Genomic DNA, 26,647 nt, shown 5'->3' on the forward strand with positions numbered 1-26,647 from the left:
GAATGGCATGATATCTCACTTTTAGCAGCTTTTATGTTGTTCTTTAAATGGCTGTACTGGTGTTGTGTACATCCAAGTTCCATTTTCCAACACTATTACCAGTGTTGGTTATTGATGTTTTGATAGAGGTCATCCTATCTGTGCTGAAATCATATATTATATAAATATCATGTATTTCCCTGGTGAGCATTGATTCATACTTTTTGTGTATTTCTTCTGAGAAATATCTATTAATATAATATTCTCACCTTAAAGCAAATTATTTGGAGTTTCCCTACTGTACTTTTTGAGTTTCTTATATATTTCAGTTTTAAAAATAATACCTCATTCTTGAATTGGTAACAGAAACATACTCATTAGTATGGAACAGATAATTATCTATTGTCTCACTATATCTCTTCTAGTCTGACTATATTCTGTCCTGTCGTAGACCCAAGAAGCTTCTTTATTCACTAATGGCAATAAAAACATATTCACAGCATACAGAGGGGAATCCTGTATCATTTCTCCTACAAGGTAACAAGTGAAAAAAAATTTCACATAAGCATCATAGTGGTTTGAAAGAAAATGGTCTACAACGTGAGTGGCATTATTAGGAGCTGTGGCCTTGTTGGAGAAAGTGTGTCACTTTGGGGGAAGTCTTTGAGGTCTCCATGCTCCTACTTGTATGGCTCATGAAACAGTATTTTAAATATTTAACTCTTTAATCCAAACTCCCAAAGTCCAATTACTCGGAAAAAAAAAAAAACATGGTCAATTCTAATACAGCAATAGCTCAGTCCCTGGTACCAACTTCATCTTATTTAGGGTTTTTGTTGCTGTAAGGAAACACAATGACCAAGGCTACTCTTACAAAGAAGACATTTAATTGTGGTGCCTCACTTACAGTTTCAGAGGTTCTGTTATCATTATGATGAAGGGCATTACGACTTGCATGCAGACATGTTTCTGGAACAACTGAGAACGCTTCATCTTGCGGGCAACAGGGAGTCAATTGAGATACTGGGCAGTATCTTAAGTATAGGAAACCTCAAAGCCCACCCTACAGTGACACATTTCCTCCAACAAGGCCGTACCTCCTAATAGTGCCACTCTGTATGATATTATGTGGGCCAATTGCTTTCAAACCCCCAGAGTGTCCATCTTACTTGGTACCAACTGTCTGTCGATATGCATGTCCAATTTCTTTCTTTAAAATATTGTTACTTGTTCAGCACTGAGAGGGTATGTATGTGACAATAAGTAGAAATGCAGAATCTGTATCCTTACAGGCCTATAAAAGGGGAGAAATGGACCAAATAAAACAAAGGACTCCATAGAGACTTTTTAAATGGTGCATACTCTATGGATCCATAAAACAAGGGTTGTTTGAGTTTAAGGACTGTGATTGTCAACAGTGTTGTAAACAAGCATGTAAATCTATGGAGATGAGCATCAGAATGTGTGCAGAGTATAAAAGTTGTGCCATGAGCACAGGTGATGAGCAAGGGGGAATAAGATATCTGGAAACAAATTAAGGCAGAGGTGAAGCAGAAGCTAGGGTTTTGAACAAGGCTTTGATATAATCTAGATTTTACCTCCAGTGTTTTGGCTACATTGTTGAGGTATGCAACCCTGAACAGCATACAGTGAGTCCCAAGGAAACCATTCGGTTACTTCTTCAGTGGTCCACATAGTGGGATGGTGAGTGAATGGAAGTGACAATGAAGAGTGTGACCATATTGTGTGTGTATTTTGAAGATAAGTTGAGTAGTTCCAGCACCAATGTATGTGGGGTTTACAGAAAGAATGAGGCTAGTATAATTCTAGAGATTTGGGCCAGAAGAACAAGAAAGGAGCTGCTTCTCTAGGAATGGGAAAGATTAAACAAAGACCAGGTTTAAGAAGGAAAAGATAGTAGTTTGGTGCTGGCCATACCAATTGTACATCTTGGTAGATACAGTAATCTACCCTGCTCTTTTCTTAACAGAAGTTACATGTTATGTCAACACTGGGGAAGTATTTACAAAGGCATGCATTGGTACACTAATTGGAAATCATGGTAGGGTAAATAGGGAGGGAATTTGGGGTTGTTCTCTGTTGTGTTTTTCAGAAAATAGATCTATGCTGAGACCTATGCCAGACTGTAAGGTTTTGAGTACAGCACCCAAGTCTCCCTTTGTTTCCCTTTATCATTTAAAACTTTGTTGACTCCCAATCAGGGCTGAATAAAAATTTGTTGACTCTCAATCAGGACTGAATCAATTAAATAAGTGAATAACTAATGGTGACAAGTTAAATCATCATAAATTGTTATTATTTATTGAATTCCAGATGTGTGATAGACACTACTTTAAGTGTTAAATATATAGGTCATCATTGAATTCCTATAATATCCTTATTGTTAATGACAAAAATCATGCTGAGTAGAAACAAAATGCTTAAGGATTCAGCAGTCAATTTGTCTCATTCAGGTTGTGATTTTAGCCAACACTTTACATTGCAGGGATGCGTAAAGATTTACCCAGCATTTAAGATTTTCTAGGCAGAGAAAAGAATAAATGTAGATTGATAAGCCAATGGGAATCTTCTAGAAACCTTAAAGGACAGCAAATGATGGAACAATTCATTGCCTTCCAGAAGACTGGTGTTTCTGTGGTATTTTACATGCTAGGAGTATTTACTATTCATAGACTCTGAACATGTGAGAGACAGGATAACATTTTGAACAGCAGTTTGGAGGCATGGATATACAGAGGAAAGTTCACAAGTCCACTCAGTATTGACTAACGGAAAGTGAGGAAATGTACCTGAAAATATATGCTGTGGTACAAAAATTTTGGAATTGCAAAGGAATGCACAGGCTATGAGTTCATGATCTAGGAACTGTATTAAATAGCTGACTTTCGTGTGTATGTTAAGATAGCCAGGAATTGTGATAGAGTGTGCTCCTTGGCCAGAATTGAACAGACTTGGCTATTTCTGTTTGAAAGATGCAAAACTTGAATGCAAAACTAAAATGACTTTGGAGGTCACTATACACTTAAGAAGCTGCAGACAAAATAAAGAAGCAAGAGCACTTGAAATTGGAATTAATGCTCCTAAAAGTTTAGTCAGAAAATCCCCTTTCTAAATTACCTTTCACCTCTCCCATCCCTGTCTTTCCCTCTACTCCCCTCCCTTCCCCTCTTCTCGCTTGTATTGTCCTCTCCTTTCTTCTTTTTCCCTTACGGCTTCTTCCCTTCCTTAAAAGAAACTCTCTCTCCCTTCCATTTTTCTCTTTGCTTTATATAAAGCCAAAAGTGAAATTAGTAGCTCTGAAGTGTCTCTGAGACCCTAAGAAGCCTTGTCTCTATGGTCCTTTCCTGGGTTTGCTTTCCTGTGCACCTGCCCTAAATCAGGTTTCTCTCCAGCTCTGCACTGCCTTTTATCACAGCTTAAGACAGCAGATGGCTCTCTTGCGTTTTCTTTCACTTATCTCTATCTGTAAACAGCCAAGCAGCCTTTGGGAGAGAGAAGAGGCAAATACCAGGATTGAGCTAAAAAGACCCTGATTATCTATTCCTGCTTCAAGCTCTTTTAAAACATAAAGCCACATCGAATAGAAAGGACTGCTGGAGTTTCGATAGATTTTACTGTCTGAATACACTCTGCAACTCAAATCTCTGCTCCAGGCACATTGCCAGGGGTCGGGGTTGAAAATCGCAAGCAAACAAGTAGGGTGGTTCTCCGGTATCAAACAGCTGGAAGCCTCGGTTTCCAGGTGTGCTGTTACTGTCAGCGGAAGCTGTGATGATTGATTTCCTTTCTATCTGAAAAAAGAAAGGAAGAAAAGAAGAAAGGATGGAGGAGGAGGGAGAGAGGGAGATGAGAGAGAAGGAGAGAAGGGGCAGGAAAGAGAGAGGTAGAGAGGAGAGGGGAGAGAGAGACTGGAGGGAAGAGAGAGGGGGGAGAGGGAGAGAGAGACTGGAGGGAAGAGAGAGGGGGGAGAGGGAGAGGGAGAGAGAGAGGGAGAGGGGGGGAGAGAGAGAGGGAGAGGGAAGGGGAGAGGGAGAGAGAGCAAAAGAGGGAGAGGGAGAGGGAGAGGGAGAGAGTTGCTTTTAAGGGAGGAGCTTTACAGAGACTTTTATACTGCTTTTTCAAGAAGGGGCAGCAGCGGGCCAGCAGGGTTCCTGTCCGAGGTACTGAACCTCAAACTCTCTGGAGCTTGTGGAAAGGTAAAGAATGAGAGAGGGTGACTTAGGAAACCCCAAATCCGATATCCTTGAGAAGGCTCCCAATCAGAGATTTGGGAGAAATCATGGCAACCTTAGAAAGAAAGGAAGCAATAAACACAGTTGCTTAACCCATTCAAGTTAGAGAAAAAACGATGGTTTGTGGGGTTGTAGTCAATTTTTAAGGTCATTACATATCACATCTCATTTTACTCTCAGAAAACGATGCCACTACAAGAATCTTTATGTAAATCTGTTTGTTTTAATCATTAAGTCATTCAGAAATTCCAAACTAAAACTTTTCAAATGTCCAACTAGCTTCTTTGCAGTAATGGCTCTCAGCAGGGTCCCCCCACCCATCCTTGACACCACGATTAAACCAAAGAAAAGCCAATACTTCTATTTACATTTTATCAGGGTTGTTCATCAATCTGTAGACCACCTTCTTTCTTTGTGAGTCATGACATTGTTTCACAGATATATACACAAAATAAATTGGTATTCCCCCCCTTCCCCAGTTCCCCCATTTAAACTAATGGATGATGAAACAATGTAAACTTCTTACAAAGTATCTCTAAAATATTTCTCTTAATAATTGTGGTGTTTATAGTTATAACAGCAAAGTGATAGAAATAAGTTATCAACATGCCTCTTAATATTAAAAAATAAGCCTGATATTAATTACCTTTACTGGATCCAAATCTACATATTTCTATTACAGCAAATAAATGTTCCTCCCCACAGCAGCTGAGGGAAGAATATGGGTGAGTTGTGGAAAGTCCAAGTCCAGCTTCCCTGGAATATATCCTAGCTGCATTTCCCTCATTTGCCTGTTGGTGAGTCTTTGTAGTACTCTCTGACAACTTCCCAGACAAAGAGAAGGTACAATTTTATTCAAAACTGCTCCAGACACTGCCTGTGTTCTGTAGCCTTTCTTTCCAGTCAAGTAGTCCCTAGAGACTTGTGTAAACCTGCAATGACTGTTGAAACATTTCCCCCCTGTGTACACACTGGATGATTAGAAGTTGGGCTTTTGCATTTCTTTCTCCCTATGTTTCTGGGATAACAGGCAAGACAAAGGGTGCATGCGTGGAGGGGGAGGATCCAGCTCTAGTACTTGGATCTATCCCTGCAATGCATCCTAGAAACTACAACCTCAAACTGTCCAAGCATGAAGAGCTTCTCCCCAGCTGCCCTTCCTTTCTTGGTTCTTCCTATGTTTAATCATCTAAAGCAGAACGCTGTCAGGGCACAGGCAGGACAACGAAGGGAGGAGGTATCAAGTATTATATTTGAATTTCAGATCCAGCTCAAGTGGCTTTGCTCTCTGGCAGTGCTGTTCCATGCAGGCAAACCAAAGGAAGGCAGCCCCTCAGTCTGGCTGCTTTTTGTCATCCTAAGTGCTGCTGCAGACGCCGTTTCTCGACCCCATGCTAATCTTTGTGCCAAGACTTCTTCAGTATTCTACCAGGCGGTTATCCTAATCCAGTCACTATGTAAGACCTCTGCGGCAGCCGGCAGCGCCTCTTCCACCCGATGGGGAACAGAATTGGAAGCTGTTTCCTCCATTCTACATTAGAACAGATTATCTGTCTCCTCTCCTCTGGTCCTTTTTTCTCATTGTTGCCGATTCAAAATGATAAACTTACCCTTCACAGCAGCAAAAGGGAGAGTATGACAAGTTTGGGTGACTAGGTGAAAAGTGGAGGTGCCTCCCTCCCCAGGGCTCACTCTCCTTTCGTCTCCTCGGAGGGGTGGGGATGCTTTGTACTGGAAGGATTAATCAGATAGCAGAAGCCATCTCACCCTTCAACTGCTGCTGAGAGTTTTCTGTGGACTCTAGAAGCCCTAGCTAAGCTGTGGCAGCCTCGGAAACATGCGAGTTTGATCTGAGTCAAAGCGCACCGATATTCCTTCAGTTCCACCTCTTCAGGCTCAACGTCTTGTCATCCCACCCGGTGCAATTCATTTTACCTTTCTCTTTTTGTTATTATTTTAAATCATTACTGCGTATAGTTTTTATTTCCTTTCTGAAGACACATCGGAGGGGGACCACATAGTTGGGAGGGGATTAGTGGGTAAGAATGTAGCGCTTTGATTAGAGAGCACAGGGGAGAAGATTGCTCTCTCCAGATGCTGATTTCTAAAGCACTTGACAATCACAGGCAGAAGGCGAGAGCAGACGGTTGTGGCCGCACCTGCCCGAGGGTAGCTCGAGCTGGGCACTGAGACCTGCCCATCGCGCCCGGAGACCCACAAATGCGCTGAGGCTCTGCCGCGACCTGTCCTCCGCCCCTCCATTCTGTGGCCAGGAAAGAAGCCCTCCATCTGCCAACATCTCACCAGGGAGGCGGGCAGGGCAAGAAAGCTGAGCTAGTGGTGGTGGCGACCCCGAGAGGGCTCCAGCGACACGAGGTGACCTACAGCCACAGCCCTCTGGATTCCGAAGCAGCTGAGACCTCCAGTTTCCCGGGCTGGCCCTGCTGTGTCCAGGGCGCATCTAAGCGCCTAGTCCAAGCTCAGCAGACTGGGCGATGGGTCCGAGTGGGCACTGAGCACCCTCACCTCTGTCCACAGCCCCTCCAGACCGCCCCTCCCTCCGCTTCCCTCAGGGCGAGCAGCTGTCTGCACCGCCCCTTTCCTCTCCAGTGCCCCAGGCTCCCCTTGCTTCTGTCCCTCCCTCCCTGGGACCCATTCCCTGGGCCACCATGGCCGCGGCCATCGCCAGCGGCTTGATCCGCCAGAAGCGGCAGGCGCGGGAGCAGCACTGGGACCGGCCCTCTGCCAGCAGGAGGCGGAGCAGCCCCAGCAAGAACCGCGGGCTTTGCAATGGCAACCTGGTGGATATCTTCTCCAAAGTGCGCATCTTCGGCCTCAAGAAGCGCAGGTTACGGCGCCAAGGTCTGTGTGGGTCACTGTGGGGAGGCGCGCCTCGTTTGGGATGGCATTTCACTGCCTGGATGAAACGCTTAGGGTCCCCTTGCTCCTTCCTTTTTTTTCACGTTTCTGTCACCCCTTCACTAACCCTCTGATCTTCCTCCAGCGCACCAGAGCGCCTTCCCTGGGTAGCTGTGAATCTACCCATAGGTTGCTCTCAGGCAACCTGTAGCCAGTCACTGGGAACTCAGCCCGTCCAGAGCCTTCAAATTGGCTATCTCCTAGCTGGCTCTTGCTTTCCAATTCTCCTGCAAGCTGGACTCCAGAAATTTTGTTTCCACTCTTCCTCCAGGCGTTTGGGCTTCCCGGAGCACAGTATTCTTTCTAGAATGCAGGAATCTGCTCTTTCATAGTGCCTCAGGTCAGGAGCATTGTCCCCACCAGTCAGATAGGAGATGTCAGGAATTGGTGTGCCTCTGGCTTCACATGATCCCTTTGGTTTCCTGCAAAGCCCTTGGTTCACATCCCTTGGTGAAAGGGCCCCTCAGCTGGGACTAATATAAAAGGGGTGAGCAACTGGGATGGGGGACATGTGAACTAAGGGTTAGGTCAGCAGAGACCTAACAGAAAGCTGGTTAGCAAGGGGTGCTGAACCACCCTCAATCAGAATAGGGTCACCCTCAGAATGAATCTTACTGGGCCTGTTGGGGAAGTAAGTATTCCTGTTTTGTCTGCTTTAACTGTTAAGTTAGCAAATTATATGACGTACAAACAGTTACTACACAAAGAAGGCCAGAATAGAGCCCTTACTATGTGTGATATTAATTACTATTATATTTTGAGAAACTACTAGTGCCCCTCCTTACCTTCTACAGCCTGTAACATGTCAGTCCTCACTGAGGAGATGGAGCCTGGGCTCCATCTGCACCCTGTCCACACTGAGTTACAAAGGGCGACTCTTTGAGGAGCATGTGGGATGTTATGAGAGCAGCGTGGGGATTGCTCACTCTACCTAACCAGGTGGGCAGGAAACAGAACATATGTACATTAATGGTTGCCCGTGTTTGCCCAGCACAATACATTCCCCCAGCCCAGCTGTGTTTGCTTTTAGTGTCCTGTTGTTCCAAAGACAAGGAAGAGAAGCATTTGAAGTCTGGGTTTCTGTGTGCATTTGTGTCTATCTATACCTTTACCAATTTAGGACCAAAAGTTTTTTTTATGATTTTTTTTAGGGTAATGATAAACATGAAAAGGGCAATAGTTGATTGTGCCATTAATAAATTGCAGAAAGCTTGCCGTTTGTTGTCAGCAAGCTGAAAAGAACGCGTGTAAGATATCCCTCATGCACATTCTGAGAGAAAAGCAGCTGCATACATGTAACAGGAGAGACTTTAAATGGAGAAAATGGGGCAAGGAGTTTCCAGAGCAGAGTGGCAGCAATGGAGAATAATTAGTCATTTTTACTTTACACAGGAAACTAACCCAGGATAACTTTACGTTCATTGTTCTGGTCACTGTCCACACCACAGTGTCCTTTATCGCCAGTTTCTGTTTCTCGCTTTATCAGGTAGATTATCCAATGGAACACAGCTTTCGGAACAGAGAGCTCTGAATTTGCCGTCTAGTTAAATTTCAATGGATATATTCTCTCCTGAGTAAGATTATGGTAGTACAAACACTGCTGAAAGGGTCTAAAAAGTTACAATGTACATTCTTGAAATATGTAACAATTGGATTATTTTGTAAATACAGTCAGTCTGTCTTTCGTATTGCATTGAGTGATGAGAGAGGTGTTACTTGACATGTGATGAATTTCAGGATAAAAATCTATTTTTTTTCTAGTTTAGAAAGATACGTGGGCTCTCAAATAATCAATTTCTCTATTTTCAATGTTGACTGTTTCTTTAATACTCATAATTCTGAACACATACACACACAAACACACACACAAACACTTCAATGGTCTGCAAGTAAGTACATTCGGGGCCATCTTGTCACCTTGGTTTTTTTTTTTTTTGAGTGTAAAAAAAATAAGATTGATTTAGACAATATTTTCTTTTGTTCCTGTTTCATTAACTAAGAAATATGTAAATATGTTCTTTAGTGGCAAAAACCATAGATACAATTATTGAATATCAGACAAATAAATTTATAAGTATTATTTTAAACAACAGAAACATCAAATTGTATGTATATATTTATATACTTAATGGCTGTGATTGAATGCAGTACATATCATTAATTTGTTGCATAAATGCTATTTGGGGAAATATATGCATAGTCCATAGAGGAAAAACCAAAGAAATAGAGAATCTTGAAGCATACCCTCAAGTAGAATATGCATTGACTCTTTTTAAACAACGTAAAACAATAGCTCTACATTTTGTGTTTGGTAGAATGGCAGTAAACATTTCTTAAGCTTAGGAATTTAATTTTTCCCTTTAGGCTGGTTGTGGTAACACATACCTTTAATGGCAAAACTTGGGAGGTGGAAGCAGGAAGATCAAGTGTTCAAGGCCAACCTTAACTAAATAAAATCTTCTCTCAAAACAACAAGCAAAAGCCAATCCTTTGTTAAGAAGTAATTTCTGTATTGTCAAATGTATTGGACAGCACCCAAGCCCTCATTGTATGCTTTGATTGGCTTCTGAACGATCTGCAGAATGGCTGTAGAATGATTGGAGCTGACTGTCCCACTTTCCCAGCTTCCCCATCTCCTTCACCTCCTTTGACTTTAGACAGAGGTTATAATCCTGCAAGTTAGCCACTTGTATATGCTTCTTGTATATGTGTATGTACGTATTTCTTTCCTCTCTGCCTGTATCTTCTCTCTACTTCTAGATTTACAAGATAAAATTAATCTTATTCCTCAAAGCTCAGAGGACCTGCCTTCTGAGAAATCTTTACTCACTACTTCCTATTAAAATAACTCTCCGTGGCATTTTATAATTGTTAATTGTTGTGTATACCTGTTATTAATTACTTAGCACACACCTTCAGTTAATGTGCTTAAGAAGAAAAGTCCATTTTTTTTTGTGGTTCTCAAATCTTGATAGAATGTTACCTGGCCCTGTGTGCTCATCTCTGCCATTTAACTTGCGGGAAAATGTGGAATACCAAGAGATCCTAACGAGAGAAATGTTTCTGAACCTTAACGTTCTAACGAGATTGTATTGAAATAACAGACTCTTTCAAATCTTGTTTTTCTACTTTCCGTTAAATGCATGAAAAATCATTTCCTTGAAATGAGCTTTTAGTGAATTATTCACAAGAAATCAATGGTAAGCTAACTTTATAAAAAGAAAAAAATACACAGGAAACAACAGTTGACAAATAGTTTTAACCTTTTAGAATCTTTACAGAAAAAGTAAAACAGAAAATAAAGATGATTTTTTTCACTTTTAAGTGTTAAAATAAGCAAGAATTAGTCTTTGGTAGAAAAACAGCCTTTAATCTTTGTGAGGTCTGTGTAATTTCTTTTTTCTTTCAGGTAATTTGTTTTTTATTTCCACTTTTACCTAGGATCACAGAAGCCACTAAAGTATTATTGTTTGTGTTTAGTCAGTGGGTGTGGGTTTGCTAACAACACAACTTGACAAAAACAAATTTCAGGATAGCCTAAAAATTTTGAAATGAAAAGTATGTCACATAAATTAGGTTTACGTTTTCAATTTAATCTGTGATCTAAAAGTCAGAAAGAGAAAACTACTATCTTCCAGTAGTGAAAACCCTTAGTCCCTTATGAGATGAGAAATGTTTTAAGAGTGTTTGTTGTTATTGCTGCTGTTTACTCTCTTGTTTTCTGAACCATAGAAATCTTCCTACACATATTTTGATAAGACTTGTTTTGTTACTGTTTTGAAAACTGGAGCACTTCTATCTTGTTAGTTGTATTATGGTTACAAAAATCATGCTGTTTCTTAATTTAAATACTTAGTTTCATTATTTAAAGGAATATTTCAAGACACTAAACTATGTTTCCCCAGTGACTTTGTTTTGGTTATAAGAATTCATGTTTATTGTAGGTTTCTAAGAGTAATCATTGTTTCAGTGGTACAATAAATTACAATGTTGTCTAAGGAAATAACATTAGTACTAGATTAAGATAGATATAATTAACATTGATAGAGTTGAATTTATATATATTTAAGCAATTAGTTTGTCATGGTTATATCTTTTGAATTTTGTAAAACATAAAGCCCACGCAAAAAGTATCAGAACTCCTCTGCCTAAACTTCTAGAGGTATCATGGTAAATTACAGATTTTTTATTATATTTCAAAATATTGGAATTTTCAGGATGATGTTTCATGTAGCTGCAGATTTTTATGGGGTTTTGTTGTTAATGATTCTATTTTCATACTTATATTTATTTTTTCAAAATATTTTATTTGTATAACTGATAGGCAAAATAAAATGTTCTACTTAATAGGAAACCATATTTTTCTTGGAGGCAATGTAGTACTGGGTGTTAAAACCAAGACATTCTGGGCAAGAAATCTATGCCAAACTACATCTCTATTTCAGCATGTACATTATCGATATGAAAGAAGCTCTTCCTAAGTTGCTCAGGTTGTCTTTGAACTCACTCTTTAGCTCTGTATGATTCTGAACTTCAATTTTCTATCTCAACTGACCAAGAACTAGGATTATAGGCTGGTGAGACCATGGCTAGCCCATTTCATATTTCCATACATATTAAGCATTGCATAGTTGTTTGTTATATTAAAAATATTTAACTCCTCAGACATATATTCTTTATGATGAAAATATTAAAAATCCTTTCTGCTACCTTTGAATTTTCAGTACTTTATCATATAATATACAGTCATTACTGTTCAATAGTTCACCTGAGTTCTTATTCCTGTCCGATTGCAGCTTGGTACTCAGTGATCAGCCTATCTTTATCCCCATATTTATCGTCTCTTCTCAGACTTTAGGTAGTAAGTTTTTCATATTTTTTATATGCTAAGATCCTATGAGCAATGGCACCACACACACACTCATATGTGCATGCTAAATTCACTAACGATTTATATCTATGACTATCATAATGAATTTAGCATAGTAATTTCCATTTATAAGATGTTACAAATAAGAAAGCATGCTTTATTTTTAGGAATGAATAGGTTTCCATTTAGTATACATAAATTTACATTTATCGACATCGGGTGATAGACATGGGTGATTTCAGTTTCTGGGTCTTGTGGATAGAGTCACAACACATATGGGAGTGCAGATATCTTCCATTCTTCTAATCTCACTTTGAGAATATTGTTTTTCCACACTAATCATAAACCTGGTGTGGGAAGTCCTTCGATATATGTGTTGCTTTTATTGGTTGATGAATAAAGAAGTTGCTTGGGCCTATTACAAATAAAATAGAGCAAGGCAGGAATTCCGAACAGAGATAGAGGGGGAAAGAAGGTGGAATCAAGGAGACACCATGCAATTGGTGAAGGAGAAAGATACCGGTTGGAACCTTGCCAGCAGGCCACGCCCTCATGGTAAAATATAAAATAATAAAAATGGGTTAATTCAAGATGTAAGAGTTAGTTTAAAAAAAGTCAGAGCTAATAGGCCAAGCAATCTTAATTAATACAGTTTTTGTGTGATTATTTCGGGTCTGGGCAGCTGGGAAACGAAAGCGGTATCTGCCTACAAAACGTGGGACAGAGAGACGCAACCAGTGGTGGTATGAACCGTCCTGCTCATTCTGTGTTGGCGCCTGCTTAAATACTAACAAATACGCTTGACCAATTAAGAGCAATTAAATCGTTTCTGGACACTGGGAGAGTTTTTTGGTGGCCAGAATATTAAGGAACCCAGAGCTCAGGAGCTAGAAACACAAATGCCAAAGATGTAGCTCAGCTGTAGAGGATTTTCAAGCCACGCAGGTAGGAGGTAGGACTACCTGTTCTACCCAACGTGGTTCATGCTCCTCCCTGCTCCACTGAAATGTTAGGCATCAGATGTAGGCAATTATAATTAAGTAGTCCCACACCAGCTCAGAATGGAGTATAATAAAGACTTCTTTATTTAGGGGTACAGATCGACAGTCCTCCGTATGAATGGGGAACAGGAACTGAATCAAGCAGACAAGAGGCTGCTCACGTTCCTACATCCGTCTATACAGTATATGTAACCACGCCCATAGTGTGCCAGTATCTTAAAGACTATTGGCTGAAGGAGTTCCCACAGCATAAACCTTCCTTTTCTCCATGCAAAATAACAATTCTATGCTTCATTTTGCTTAATTTTTAAAATGGCATAAATTAAAAATGGATTTTTCCAATATGCTTTATCTATTTACTTTTGAAAATGTTTTCCCATTGGCTATACTGTTCATGCACTTCTTCACACATGATGAGAAACTTTCAGCTGAAAGGACCCTGATAGTTGCATAATCTAAAGTGCATATGTTAGTCTGCATATTGTTATATAGCACTCAGAGGCTAGAGAAATACAGCAATGATAAGTTCAAATATGAAAGAAAGTGTTTAAACAGGTTGATATGAGGGCAGTCACAATGACATTTGGACTAGAAAGGCACTAATTGAATGGCAGTCTCTGTAACGACTCCTATCTCCATGAGGAAACTCAGGTCCCATGACTATGTCTTTATTTACTGTTTCTTGGGGTGAAAGATTGTAGGACTTGACAAGAAATTAAGTACCCTTTCTACGATACTTTATCAGAGTTACTTATCTCTGGTTGCGGGGGGATATCTCCTTTCAGAAGGTCGTTCAATTTTGAGAAATACTTTTTGCAGTATGTGTGTTTCATATTTTTTTCATGTTGATAGACACCGGTGTGAGCATAGGAGACACAGGAATCAGGGCCTCAACTGTGACCAACATGCAACTTCCTGACTCTTTAACCTTCCCTATTTACAGGCTTACATTCCTTTATGGTATCTTAAGTTCTTTATTAATAGAAGTAACATTACTCCAGTAATAGCAGGAGATACAATATGCACATCTGTGACTGAGGTTAGTAATAAAAATTACAAATCATTATAACACTTTATTATTATCTTTAAGACTGAGACAAGAAGTAAATTTATCTTAAAGATTACATTGTGAGCTTTGAAAAAAGAATAGAGAAGAACGTTCTATGATTTATCAAACCACTTTTGACATGACAATGCAACTTAGTTTTTTTGCATAGCTGGATATTATATACAATGAAGTTATGTCAGTTTATAATTGTTAACATCGCAGATCTGTAATTACCTAGGAATCAAGTCTCTAGGCATGCCCATGAGGGACTATCTAATTTAGGTTAGCGTCTAAGCGTGTCTGTGAAGGAATGTATAGAAAAGATTGATTGAAGTGGAAAGATGCATCTTAACTGTGGATGGGGTTCTGGACTGAATACAAATGAGAAAGTGAGCTAAGCATAAGCATCTCTCATGCTCTCTGCTTTCTGCCCATGGACGCAATATTAGCAGCTGCTTTAGCTCTTCCACCATGACTTCCCCATCACGGTGACTATACCCTTAGACTGTGAGCCCAAATGAACCTTTCCTTCCTTATGTAGTCAGGTATTTTCTTGCAGCAACAAGAAAAGTAGCTACTAGAGGTGAGATCTCCTTAATAAACTGAAGATTTTCCATTAACATGTAATGAATTATATGTTAAATGTTTTATTACCTATTATAAAAATTATATTCTAAATATTTCATATTCATTAAGATATGTTATTGATTATATTCTTCATTGGTCTTATTTTACGTGGAAAAATGAAGTTAAGTCCTTGAGGTTAGAGGATCACAAATTAATCATGAAAATTACAGATGGTTAGAAATCTACTGTTTTGTTGATTTTTAATCAGCTCCTTGACTCATAGTCCTTTTCAAACAAGGTCTGTATTTTATTCTTAATGCTGATTTTAGAAAATATGATGTAACCAACTTACTTGTAAATTGTATATTATGTGCTTTATTGACGTTGCAAATAAGTTAATGTTTAAACCTGCAACTGCTTGTGAATTCAATTACATATTTGTTTGAAATATTCTCTGCCTCTTCTTATTACCTTCCTGACATGGTAAATTTAACCGCTTAATCCAATGGTCAGTCCTTTTTATGCTTGCATTGACATGACTGATTTCATGAGACAAAAATCTACAGACACATAAATTGGTTCTACTCCAAGTTAGTGGTCAATAACCTCAAGCAAGCCCTTGTTAGTTATTTAAAAATTCTGTTCCTATTTATCTAAATAATATTTATCTTGTTTCTCTTTAATCGTCTTCCAATCCCTTTCTTTACCCTCAGTAATATCTTAGCTTCTGTTTCTCTGAAAAAATAGCAATAATTATATGTTTTCACAGAGTCCCATAGCTTTGGGGAGCCAGTCTATGGAAACAGTCATTTGATATCTTCTTTTATACCTAACTGGGGATGAGCCTTAGTGCTCCAACCTTGCATGAAGACCTTACATTGAATCACACATCTCCTTTCTATATAGGCTTCTTATTGGAATTTTTTCCATCTCTTTTCTGAACCACAATGTATCTATCAACACATAACCTCATTGGCATGTAAGTATGTGATAACATGCCCAATCTGAAAATGAACCCACTTTCAGCCATGTGTTTGTATGCAATTGTCCCTATTGAAAACTGGTCAAAGAGAAACCTCTTAGCCCTCTCCTCAGATTAATTTTTAGTCTTTCTAATAGATTTTATATTAGTTCCCTTCACTGTGAAATCATTTTGTCAGTGTCATTGATGAGCTATACAGATGCTCTGAGGGTCTGTTTTCTGATCTTATCCCAACTGCACAACCCTGAACATTTACATTTTCACAATAAATTTATATTTTTTAGTATAAAGTATCTAACATTAACACCAAAATAGAACATATCACTCAGACTGTCTTAAACTTTCATGGTTGTCTTTTTATAGTTTTAAGTGGGTTTTTAAAGATTTTTATTATTTAACTTTAGTTCCCCCTCCTTCCTCTTCCCCAACCTCCTCCTCTCTCCAATCCCCCAATCCATTACTACCTGAAAGAGGGTAAGGCATCCTTTGGGAGTCAACAAAGTCTGGTATACCAAGTTGGGGCAGGACCAAACCCTTTCCCCTTGTATCAAGGCTTAGCAAAGTATCCCACCATAGGGAATGGGTTCCAAAAACCCACTTCGTGCACCCAGGATAAGTCCTGGTCTTATTGCTATGGGTCCGCCAACAGACCAAACCACATAACTGTCACCCATAACTGTCAAATGGTCCAGTTTGGTCCCAGCTGCAGGTTATCCAGCTTCGGTCCAGTGTCTGTGAACTCCCACTAGCTCAGGTCAGCTGTTTCTGTGGTTTTCTCCATTATAATCTTAACCTAACCTTGCTCTTATGATCCCTCCTCCCTCTTTTCAACTAAACTCCAGGAGCTCAGCCCAGTGCTTGACCGTGGGTCACTGCGTCTGCTTCTGTCAGTTACTGTATGTAGGTTCTATGATGACTATTAGGGTACTCACTAATCTGATTATAGGGGAAGGCCAATTTAGGCACCATCTCCACTATTGCTAGGAGTCTTAGCTGGGGTCATCCTTGTGGATTCCTGGGAAATTCTATAGTACCAGGTTTCTTCCTAACCCATAATGGCTCCCTCTAGCAAGATAACCCTATCATTGCTCTCCCTCTTCATCCCCCCACCAACTAGGCCATCTTGACCTCTCATGTTCCCATCCCTAACCCCGCTCTTCTACCCCCTCCCAGTTTACCTAGGAGATCTTAACTATTTCCCCTTTCTGGGCCCTCCATGTGTGTCCCTCATAGGGCTCTCCTTTTTACCTAGATATAAGTGGGATTTTTTTAGGGCAATGTCTTGCTACTTAGCTTTGGCTACATAGTTCTCTGTGTGTATCCCAGGCTGGTCTCAAACTCATGGACACCCTCCTACCTCAACCTCTAGTGTACTGGAATTATAGGTATACAGCATCAAGCCTGACTATAGGTGGCTTTATGGGTATGTTAATGAGTTAGCTATCGACAGGATGTGGCTGGATTTCTGTCAACCACTATTGCTATTTCATTGGTGCCATTAACTGACAGAGATATATTTTGTATAGCACATTTATGTGTTACATCCATAACACAGAGAAAATTCTGAATGTTTTTCAAGAATTAGCCCAATTTTTTGTTTTTATTTTCAAATATAAAATATTTTATATAGCAGCAATTATTTTTAAAACTTCTTAATTGCTTTAAAGAAAATAACTTGCAAATTCAAATGTGTTTTATTTGTTTAATGAAAACTAGCACTCAGATTCAAGTTTCATGTAGAAAGAAATGGGAGCTGAGGAAAGGTAACCTTTCTGTAGAATATTCTCAAGGATGCATTGTTCCCTTTTGTATCAAGTGCATACAGTATCTTCTGGACCCAAGGATTACATACAGTTCTATAATTGTGAGCTCGGCTGAGAAAGTTATGGTAATAGGTTTGCTTGTGATTTCCATTTTGACTTTACTTCCTGTCAGAATGACAAAGGGCTCTTCAGGTATGAGAGATGACACAAAGCTGCAGCTGGAGGATAGGAGTGAATCTGCTGGCAGTTCTATTATGTGCTCTTGTTACATCCTCGTAGAGTGATGAGGGACCACTGTGCTCCATTGCTACTAGACAAATATAACATCTTTTTTTCTGAGTACTCGGAACATTGGGTAAGCTGTTGTTTACTCATTTAATTTCCCCAGAACCTGACAATCCTCTCCACTTGAAAGTTCTTTAAAACAGATTCCCATTGCTTACCATCTTTTTATTCCACCGCATGCCTCATTTCATCTCTCTAGATTTATGTAAATAATTCCTGCCCATCCTTGAATACATCTTGTCCTTTAAATATTTGTTCATGGTTTTTTTTTAATCTTTCTTACCATTTGGTCAAGTTACAACTGTTTAACTCTTCTTATCTTTCTGCATAAGTAAATGCCACCAGCACCTTAATCATTTCTGTGGCTCAGCGCATTCAATAATTACCTCATCTTTATTCTAGCAAATGAGATGACTGCTGTTTTCATGAGCAGAATTTCATGTAGAGGCTTGACTTGGTGGAGGACGTATGAAGGCAGCTGTTCTCCCCTTTCTCTTTAAGGTGGGCTGACTTCAAAAGAAGGAAAAGGAAATTAGGCACATTTGTGCAAGGCAGAAGTGCTTGGTGTGGCTGTGCACCTGACAAATTAAAGAAAATGTAGGGAGAGTAACCAAAACATCTTTGCTACATCTGTCAGGTTTAGAGATGCTGGGTGCTACCATGTCTCCCACTTCAGAAAGTAGGTGATGCTATTTTCATTTTCGTGGATGAGGGGAAGTAAGGTGCTGTTTTCCAGAGACTCACTTGTCAGAGACAGTAGTGGAAAGCAGCTATGCCTCATAGAGGATGCAGTTTGAGAATTAGTTTGTGGATGTTACCAGTGGCCAGCAAATTATCCTATGTCCTCATAGATTCACCCTTGGCTTGGGCTCAAGTAGCAGTCAAAATGCTCTCTGTTTGTTATTACAGGTTCACTATGAGAAAAATGTGGGTGCTAGTGTGGAAGCTGTGTCCAATGAAGTGCTTGTACACACTGAAGCACTGTACAGAATAGTCATGTCTGCAACTCTCTGGTCAGGTTAAAACATAAACACAACAGCAGAGCCTCAACACAGATGTTCTGTGTTTTTGAGTACACACCATCAGGGATCATGTGGGCAATATTGGGGTTTGCCTGAAAGGTATACAGCATTTCATATTCATTCAACTTTTAAAATTTCTTCTAAGTCCTTTGCATTTTTGGAAAATTACAGAAATTGTAAAAAGCTGCTGAATTTCAATAATACAACACTAATGGGCAAAGGTTTCTTGTTATCTCACGGATGCTGCTGAGCTGGTATAATTCCATCATTAGAGATGTCCCTAGTGTCCAAACATTTTCATATACGCTAGACATTATTTTATGAGTGGTGAAATATTATTACTTTGTAGCATAAATGTTCCTGATTGTTTACTTTAAACATCATAATTTTTATATATTAACAGAAGTATCACTGCTTAAAATTGCATATGATTGAAGTATAATGCCCATTTACCAGAGTAGAGCTAACCACATACGACTTAATGAATGCTGTCTTAGTTAAAGATTCTATTGCTGAAAAACAAAACCAACAAAACAAAAAAATAAAAAACACCATGACCAAAAAGCAAGTTGGGGAGATAGGGTTTATTTGCCTGGCTTTCTTACTTAGTGGTATATTAGCAGATTCATTCATGTTATCTCTGATTATACTTCATTTGATTTGAACTGAAACCCCTGTTTTTTCTCATATTCATGATTTTAGCTTTTTTATTGCACAATTTTGTGGAGATGTATTAAATTTTATTAGTATTTTCCAAAACAAAAACAAAACAAACTACTTTCAGTTTAGCTGATTTATTTTCTTTTGGGCTTTTGTGTTGTGTACGTTTTCTTTAATTTTATTATTCCCCACTAGTTCCTTTAGAGAAACTCTGCCTCCAAGACTTCAGATGATAAAGTGATGTTCACTGGCTTTAGGTGTGAATGAATTTAAGTGTGTATGCAGTTCAGCTGTAGTGATTTCTTTGGTCAAATTGCATAGCACTCCTGGGTTATAGTTTAATCAGCTAGATAAATTATCTTCTATTTCCTATGTGATTTCTTCTTTTAACCATGATTATTTAGAAGTGCTTGTTTATTTTAAATGTATCAAGGAACTTTATAGTTACCTTTTCATAACAGTAAATTACTAAATTTCAAGGTGAATTCTAATATAATCAGTGAACAAATGAAATATGAGAATGAAGCAAAATGCTTACTTTTCTGTGACTGGAAAAAGGTTTTCTTTCTTAATTGCATCAATTTTGTTAATTACGTTGACTATATTTTCCATTTTTAAAACTTATTTTCTTGCATGCATGTGTGTGTATGTGTGTGTGTGTGTGTGTGTGTGTGTGTGTGTGTGTGTGCATTTGGAGGCTAAAGTGGGACCTAGAGTAACCTCTTCTGTTGTTATCCTTTTTACAGGGATTCTCACAGAGGTTAGTCACTTCACCTAAGCTGCCTGGTTTGTTAGTTCTCAAGTTAAACAGCACTAGGGTTGTGGGCACCTGCAGACATGCCTTGATTTTTACCTAACTGATGGGATTTCTAACTCAGGTCTTCATGGTTGCAGAACAAAGAATTCTTACATAAGAAACCATCTCCAAAGACCTAAATTGTTTTCTTTTCTCCAATTTTGTCAGTTCTGTAAAAATAAGAAATACAGTGACTTATTTTTATACAAGCATGGCTAGAAAATTCTTAAGTATATCTTAATTATATGGAGATTTAGAAATAATGATGAATTAAAGAAGAAATGTCAATGAGATTGGGATATTTTTCTGTGTCTCATTAACTCTAATAGTTTTTGTTTTCACATTTTCTAAATTTGTGTAATATCATTTAGTTACGAGAAGGAACAAGCTTGTTTTAATGAAATTGCTTTTTGTTTTAAGGTACACATTGCTGTCAGTACAATACTAGTTTCCTTTGGCTTGGTGGTTTTATGAGTTTATTTTTCAAATTTTCAGCTTTCTATATTTTCATATATAAAATAAACTCTGAAAAATCTATTAAGATAGCCTAATTAGCCAATTTCCTAATGCATTTTCCATCTCAGTAATTCATTTTCTCTGTCTTCAGCTCTGTTCCATTTGCTTTCCTATATTTTTTATTTATAAAGAACATTGTTTTATCTTTCCATTTTCTGCTATTACTAGCATGTGAGTAAGTGAATATAAACTATTCTCAAAATTTTTATCTGTCACCACATTGGATACTCACTTAGAGTCTACCTAAATGTGAATCTATTCCACTTTTGATACACTTGCAACTTAATATAGTCAGTTACTTAGTCTCTTTAATTTTTATTTCTTAATATCATGCTTTTATTTTTATTTTGAAACCTTAGAAATATTGTTTATTGTTTAATGCTTTTATGTTTAGTTATTTAAGGTCCACTTGTCACAAACTCTGTCCATTGTGAGTGGTATGTGGTATAAATGTGGTTGTGTGTGTGTGTGTTTACATATGAGAATGCTGTTGGGGAAGGAGGGCCGGCTTGTCAGTCCCTGCCACTGGGCTAGCTTAGACCCAAAATATTTACACAGAAACTGTATTAATTAAATCACTGCTTAACCCATTAGCTCTAGCTTCTTATTGGCTAACTCTTACATCTTAAATTAATCCATCTCTATTAATCTGTGTATCACCACGAGGTCGTGGCCTACCAGCAACATTTCAGCATGTCTATCTCTAGCGGTGGCTCCATGGAGTCTCTCTGACCCTGTCTCCTTTCTCCCAGCATTCACTTTAGTTTTCCCCGCCTAGCTCTGTTATTTTGCCTTATCACAGGCCAAGACAGTTTCTTAATTCATTAATCAATAAAAGCAACACATAGACAGAAGGTCCTCCCACACCAGAATGCCTCTGCTTTTCATTTCTATATGAGAACTTTGTACTAGGCTCGTGTCTCCAGGCTAGAAGTTGTTTTTCCTCACCACTTTAATAATGTCATTTTATTGTTTTCTCACTTCCATTATTTTGTCTTGAGATTTCAGCTGAAGTCTCAGTGTTGCTTCTTTGAAGTTGATATGTTTCTTTATCCTCTAGTTATTTTTCATATTTGTTTTCATCTTTATTTTGGGCATTTTATTCTATGTGCTAAGGTTTTGTTTTAATTTGTTTTGCACACAACTCTCAGCATGTGATAAAGTTCAGGTGACAGTTGGAACTCTATCTCACCAGCTCTCACCTCTCTGTGTTTACATGTGAGTCATAAGTACATTGTTCAGAGTTTCACATGTTCTTGGACCTTTTCTAACTTTTGTTCCTAGAAAAAGATCCTTCTCGTCCTCGTCCTCGTCCTCGTTCTCCTCCTCCTCCTCCTCCTCCTCCTCCTCCTCCTCCTCCTCCTCCTCCTCCTCCTCCTCCTCCTCCTCCTCTCCTCCTCCTCCTCCTTCTTCTTCTTTTTCTTCTCTTCTCTTCTCCTCCTCCTCCTCTTTCTCCTTCTCCTTCTTCCTCTTCTTCTTCTGCTTCTTTGGTTTGGTTATTTTCAATTGAGTTAGTTTACGTTTGTTTGTCATTTTCTCTTGCTGTTGAATTTAACAAATGGAATTGTTCCTCCATGAACAACTTTCTTGTTAAGTTTTGTAAATAATTTTGTTCTTTACTTAGATCTCCAACATTTGATTGAAAAAAATATGTTTATTTTATCTGTGCACCTTTAACATTTTTTTCTTCTCTATATATCCATTTATAGTTTCTTTGGTAAATTTCTTAATTTTTGTTGAGTGTTGGTAATTTTGGAAACAAAAATAAGAGACTCTCTAAGATTTTATCTTATATATAATATAAATGAGAATATGTAGTCATTAATATATTATATATGTGTATATAAAACTAAAATATAGTAAGGATATAAAACTCTAATTTTATGTAGTATGAAATATAATTGAAGTTGATTTTCATTTGTGTGAATGATTGATTCTCTCCCTTCCTTTCTTTCTCTTCCCCTCCCATCTCTCTGTTCGTTAGCTTGTTTATAGGCTTATAAACATTCAGATAAAGAGTCTTAGTATTTGTTATTATTAGTTTAAACTCCAATTTTGGTCTCTTTAGTATTATCTAGTATTCAATGCTTTGATATATATCTTTAGCTTTCTTACACCTTTGATATAGGACATTCTGGAAAGGCTGATGGAAGCACTGGGGCTTCCTTTCAGTCTGCCTGCTTTCCTCTCTTGAGTATGGGTCCTTCAATTCTATTTTCTACTTACCCCCCTTGGGAGATCCGTTCCCTTTGGTTCCTGATTTTCTCGATCCAGAAAGGAAATCAATGTCGTGGCAAAAATTGAGAATCCTACATTATGTCAGCTATGATCAAAATTCATATCAAATTTTCAGAGTATCTAAAGTTTTAGGAAGAAATATGTTGACCAGGTTTGGGTCATAATCTTTGCTAATACACCTACTGAATCTACATTCAGTTGTAATTTCTGATGAAATCTGGGGCAACGAAGATATTTTTGTCAACAATTGTTTCTCGGTACATGTATTTTGTATGTTGTGTGTTTCATGCTATTATTATCAATCCACTTTCCAGAACTTTGATAGTCTGTGGGCTCAACTGAAAAATTCAATGTAAAGATGTGTGTGATCTGATTTTGTTTCAACTCTTCAAGTTTACAAGGAAGAGGAAATAACATATCTGCTATCCATCAGGGCAACACTGTTTTCTAAGTCCAAGCACTTATGAGGAACTGCAATAGGACTAACAAGAAACCCAAACATTTTCACTTGATCTTTTGCAGTACATTTTTATGTGGATGCTGGTTTCAGCCCCACCCCAGTGATCTGCATATTGCAGAGTGTTTTCCTATTAGGGTTTTTGTTACCTTGCATATATGACTCCTTTTTTTCCAAGTAGTTTAATTTACATCTCTGTATTATGTTTATCCCTGAAAGAAGTAGAATTCAAATTGAATAAAACATATAAGTGAGTTTTATAAACCATCAGATTCCATGTTCTTGTCAAGGGAGGAACAGCTACTGCATGAGACAAAAATGTACACTGTATTCAACAACCAATTACACAAACCACAATATAAACTCTTCACAACAAATTTCCTCACTTCATTTCCACAGATACTAATATAATTCATTTGGAAAACATTGGCTGGAAGAAAAAGGTAAATATCGCTAGATATTTACCTTTAAATTCCTTAATTTTATTTGAACTATAATATAATTTATTTTATCCTCCCTTGACAATTTTTTAAAATTATCTATTATCAATTTATTTTATACATGCCTTAATCCTAAAATACAGATTTGACTACAAAAATGTTGACTTCCTGTTATACACTCCTAATTGGTAATTGACAATCCAGTCAAGAAAGTATTCTAGTTTCTTTTAATAACTTGACTTATAGGCATGTAGTATGGCAGATAACATTTCAGACAACACACACAGAGATATGCCAGTGTGTCAAACCTCATACATTCCTAGACACATAAACACACAAGAATAAAGACAGTTTTCCTTGGGCTGCTGACAAAACAGCGTTTTTCATCTCAAAAGTAAATGAACACTTTTTTTTTGCCTTTGAGATCTCCCTTTGATTCCCTTGGGTGAGCACAGTTTTCTACACTGTAGAATATAATTCATGGATCTCTCGAAGAATGGTATAGCAGCTAAGGAGTCATACTATTTGAGCTAGAGTTTTGGTAAATACAATTTTAAAACAGATGAGACCTAATTATAAGTTTGATAGTTATAAAATTTGTACTGAGAGGTTGTTCTAGCTTTCTTTCTATTGCTGTGATAAAACACTCTGAACCAAAAAGCAACTTAGGGGAGGAAAGGATATATTCCACTTATAGTTCCAGATCACAATATATCACCAAAGGAAGCCATGTCAGAACTTAAACAGTGTTGTATTACAGATATTCCCTAGGTATAGTCAACATACACACACCCCCACCCCACCCCCACACAGTACACATCTCACTGTAGAAAAGTAGCCCAAAAAAGATGAAAATAATGATTACATCAACATTCAACTCGTTGAACCAATGAGATTTTTAAATGGGTTCCCAGTAGGAGTATGAGTGAAGGGTTACTTAAAAGTAACAGGGATCCTGCGAAAGCAGCTACATTACTAGAAAGCTCACACCAGCATAAGTGGTAACATAAAAACTGCAACCCAGAAGTCCTCCATACAGTTCATAACGCAGATCCATATTTCTAATGTCGGTCAGTCTCCACTTTTAGCAACTGTTTACTCCATTTTACTGTTTTGGAAGGGGCCTTTGAGAACCTTGCAAGAGTTTGTAATCCACACTGTGAGCTTTTACTAGTCTCCTGTTTGCACACTGAGCCTAGTGACCATCTCCTTTCTTCTTGGAGTAAATGTTTCAGTCAAAAAAGAATGTTACAAATCAGAGGAACATGTCTTACAGCAGACAGAACCTGAAGCAGAAACCATGGGGAAAGACTGCTTACTGATTCATTCTCTGTGTCATATTCAACTGACTTTCCTTAAAATCCAGGAACCACCTGTCTAGGGCTGGTGCTACTTACTGTGGGCTCAGCCTTTCCAAACCACTTGTCAGCTTTTTTCCACTTCTTAAAACAAAATATAGGAATTTGCCTCTGGAGATTAAAGCATTTCTGTCCTGTATTTAAATTTGCTACTTGTTTATCTTGGAACGTTGCATATGTACTTCATTGTTAAGTGAATGGCAGCCATTATTTTTCATCTGTTTTTAAAATATTTTTTGTCATTTTGAACAAGTCCTTGGATAACTTGAAAAAACATGATTTGTATAGGAAAAAGAAATGACTTTTTTTTCTATACAAAATTAACATCAGACAAATGAACTATAGACCTTGGTTTCAGTATGAACTGTTTAAAGTGTAGAAGGTTAGCTGAGGCGTAACCGTTCATGCATTCATCTGTCCCTACGTTGTCTTCCTGACCATGTGTTCATGAGTATGTATATGGAGTGTATATGTGCTTATACAAATGTGGTCACACTTGTGCATGTATATGCATGCATACAAGAGGAGGCCCAAGATTGTTTAGAATCATCTTCCATCATTCTGTCATGTTATTCAATAAGGTAAGGTCTCTCTATCAAACCCAGAACCCTTGTCTTGTTCTTCTGCTTGCTCTGAGAGAATCACTTATGTCTGCTTTATGAGGCTGGAATTATAGCTGACCACAACATTCACCTATAATTTATTTGGATTTTGCATATCTGAACTTGGAAGGTAAATACTTTAACCATTGATTTACCTCTCTCTGCTCTTGACTGTAAATGTGATGTTAATAATTCCTGATTTCCCTAATATAAAATAGACTGTAATTTGGAATTGTGAGCTAATATTAACACTTTCACTGAAGTTGCTTTTTGTAGGGTACTTTGTCGCAGCATCAGAAATGAAACTAGTATACTCTGTTTCACCTTCTTTCAAATATCCTGTAATTATCCTTGTGGATACTCAATAACCCATGATAATTTCACTAGCCTGTTCCCCCAATTTATCTGGTAAGGTTCCTTGTTGAAATAGGGACGGCGGGGCTGTGTCCCCAACACCCCGGCTGCTTGGCTAGCTCACGCCCGAAATAACAACACACAAACTGTATTCATTTAAGAACTGCTTGGCCCATGAACTCTAGCCCTTACAGGCTAATTCTCGCACCTGGACTAGCCCATTTCTAATGATGTGTGTAAGCACCCCAAGGTGCGCTTACCGGGAAGATTCTAGCCTATGTCCATTCTGGGTTCAGAGCTGAGAGGAGCTTCATTGCATGCATCTGCCCAGGAGATTGGAGCATGGCGTCTCTCAGGAAGCAGAGCAGAGTCTGACCTCACTTCCTCTTCTGCCCAGAATTCTATTCTGTTTACTCCTCCCATCTATGTTCTAAGCTATGAGGCCAAGCAGTGTGTTTATTACTTAACCAATGAAATCAACAGATTGATATATGACACTCCCACATCACTTCCCCTTTTTCTGTTTAAACAAAAAAA

The 26,647-nt window shown here is 38.3% G+C and overlaps 1 protein-coding gene across 3 annotated transcripts in view; it reads left to right on the forward strand.

The window, feature by feature from the left end:
* The window catches only part of Fgf14 (fibroblast growth factor 14), a 465,307-nt gene that overhangs the window by 316,717 nt on the left and 121,943 nt on the right, over window positions 1-26,647 (forward strand). The window contains exon 1 of one of the 3 annotated variants that reach the window (XM_050150395.1): window positions 6,902-7,094. The exons of the other annotated variants lie outside the window; for them this stretch is intronic. Within the exon in view, the coding sequence (XP_050006352.1) occupies window positions 6,902-7,094 (193 nt within the window). Of the gene's footprint in view, window positions 1-6,901; window positions 7,095-26,647 lie in introns of those variants that run through there. 3 annotated transcript variants of the gene reach the window in all.

Source organism: Alexandromys fortis, unplaced genomic scaffold, assembly GCF_014885135.2.
Source record: "Alexandromys fortis isolate MF-2015 unplaced genomic scaffold, M_Fortis_MF-2015_v1.1 scaffold_66, whole genome shotgun sequence".
Classification (NCBI taxonomy): Eukaryota; Metazoa; Chordata; class Mammalia; order Rodentia; family Cricetidae; genus Alexandromys; species Alexandromys fortis.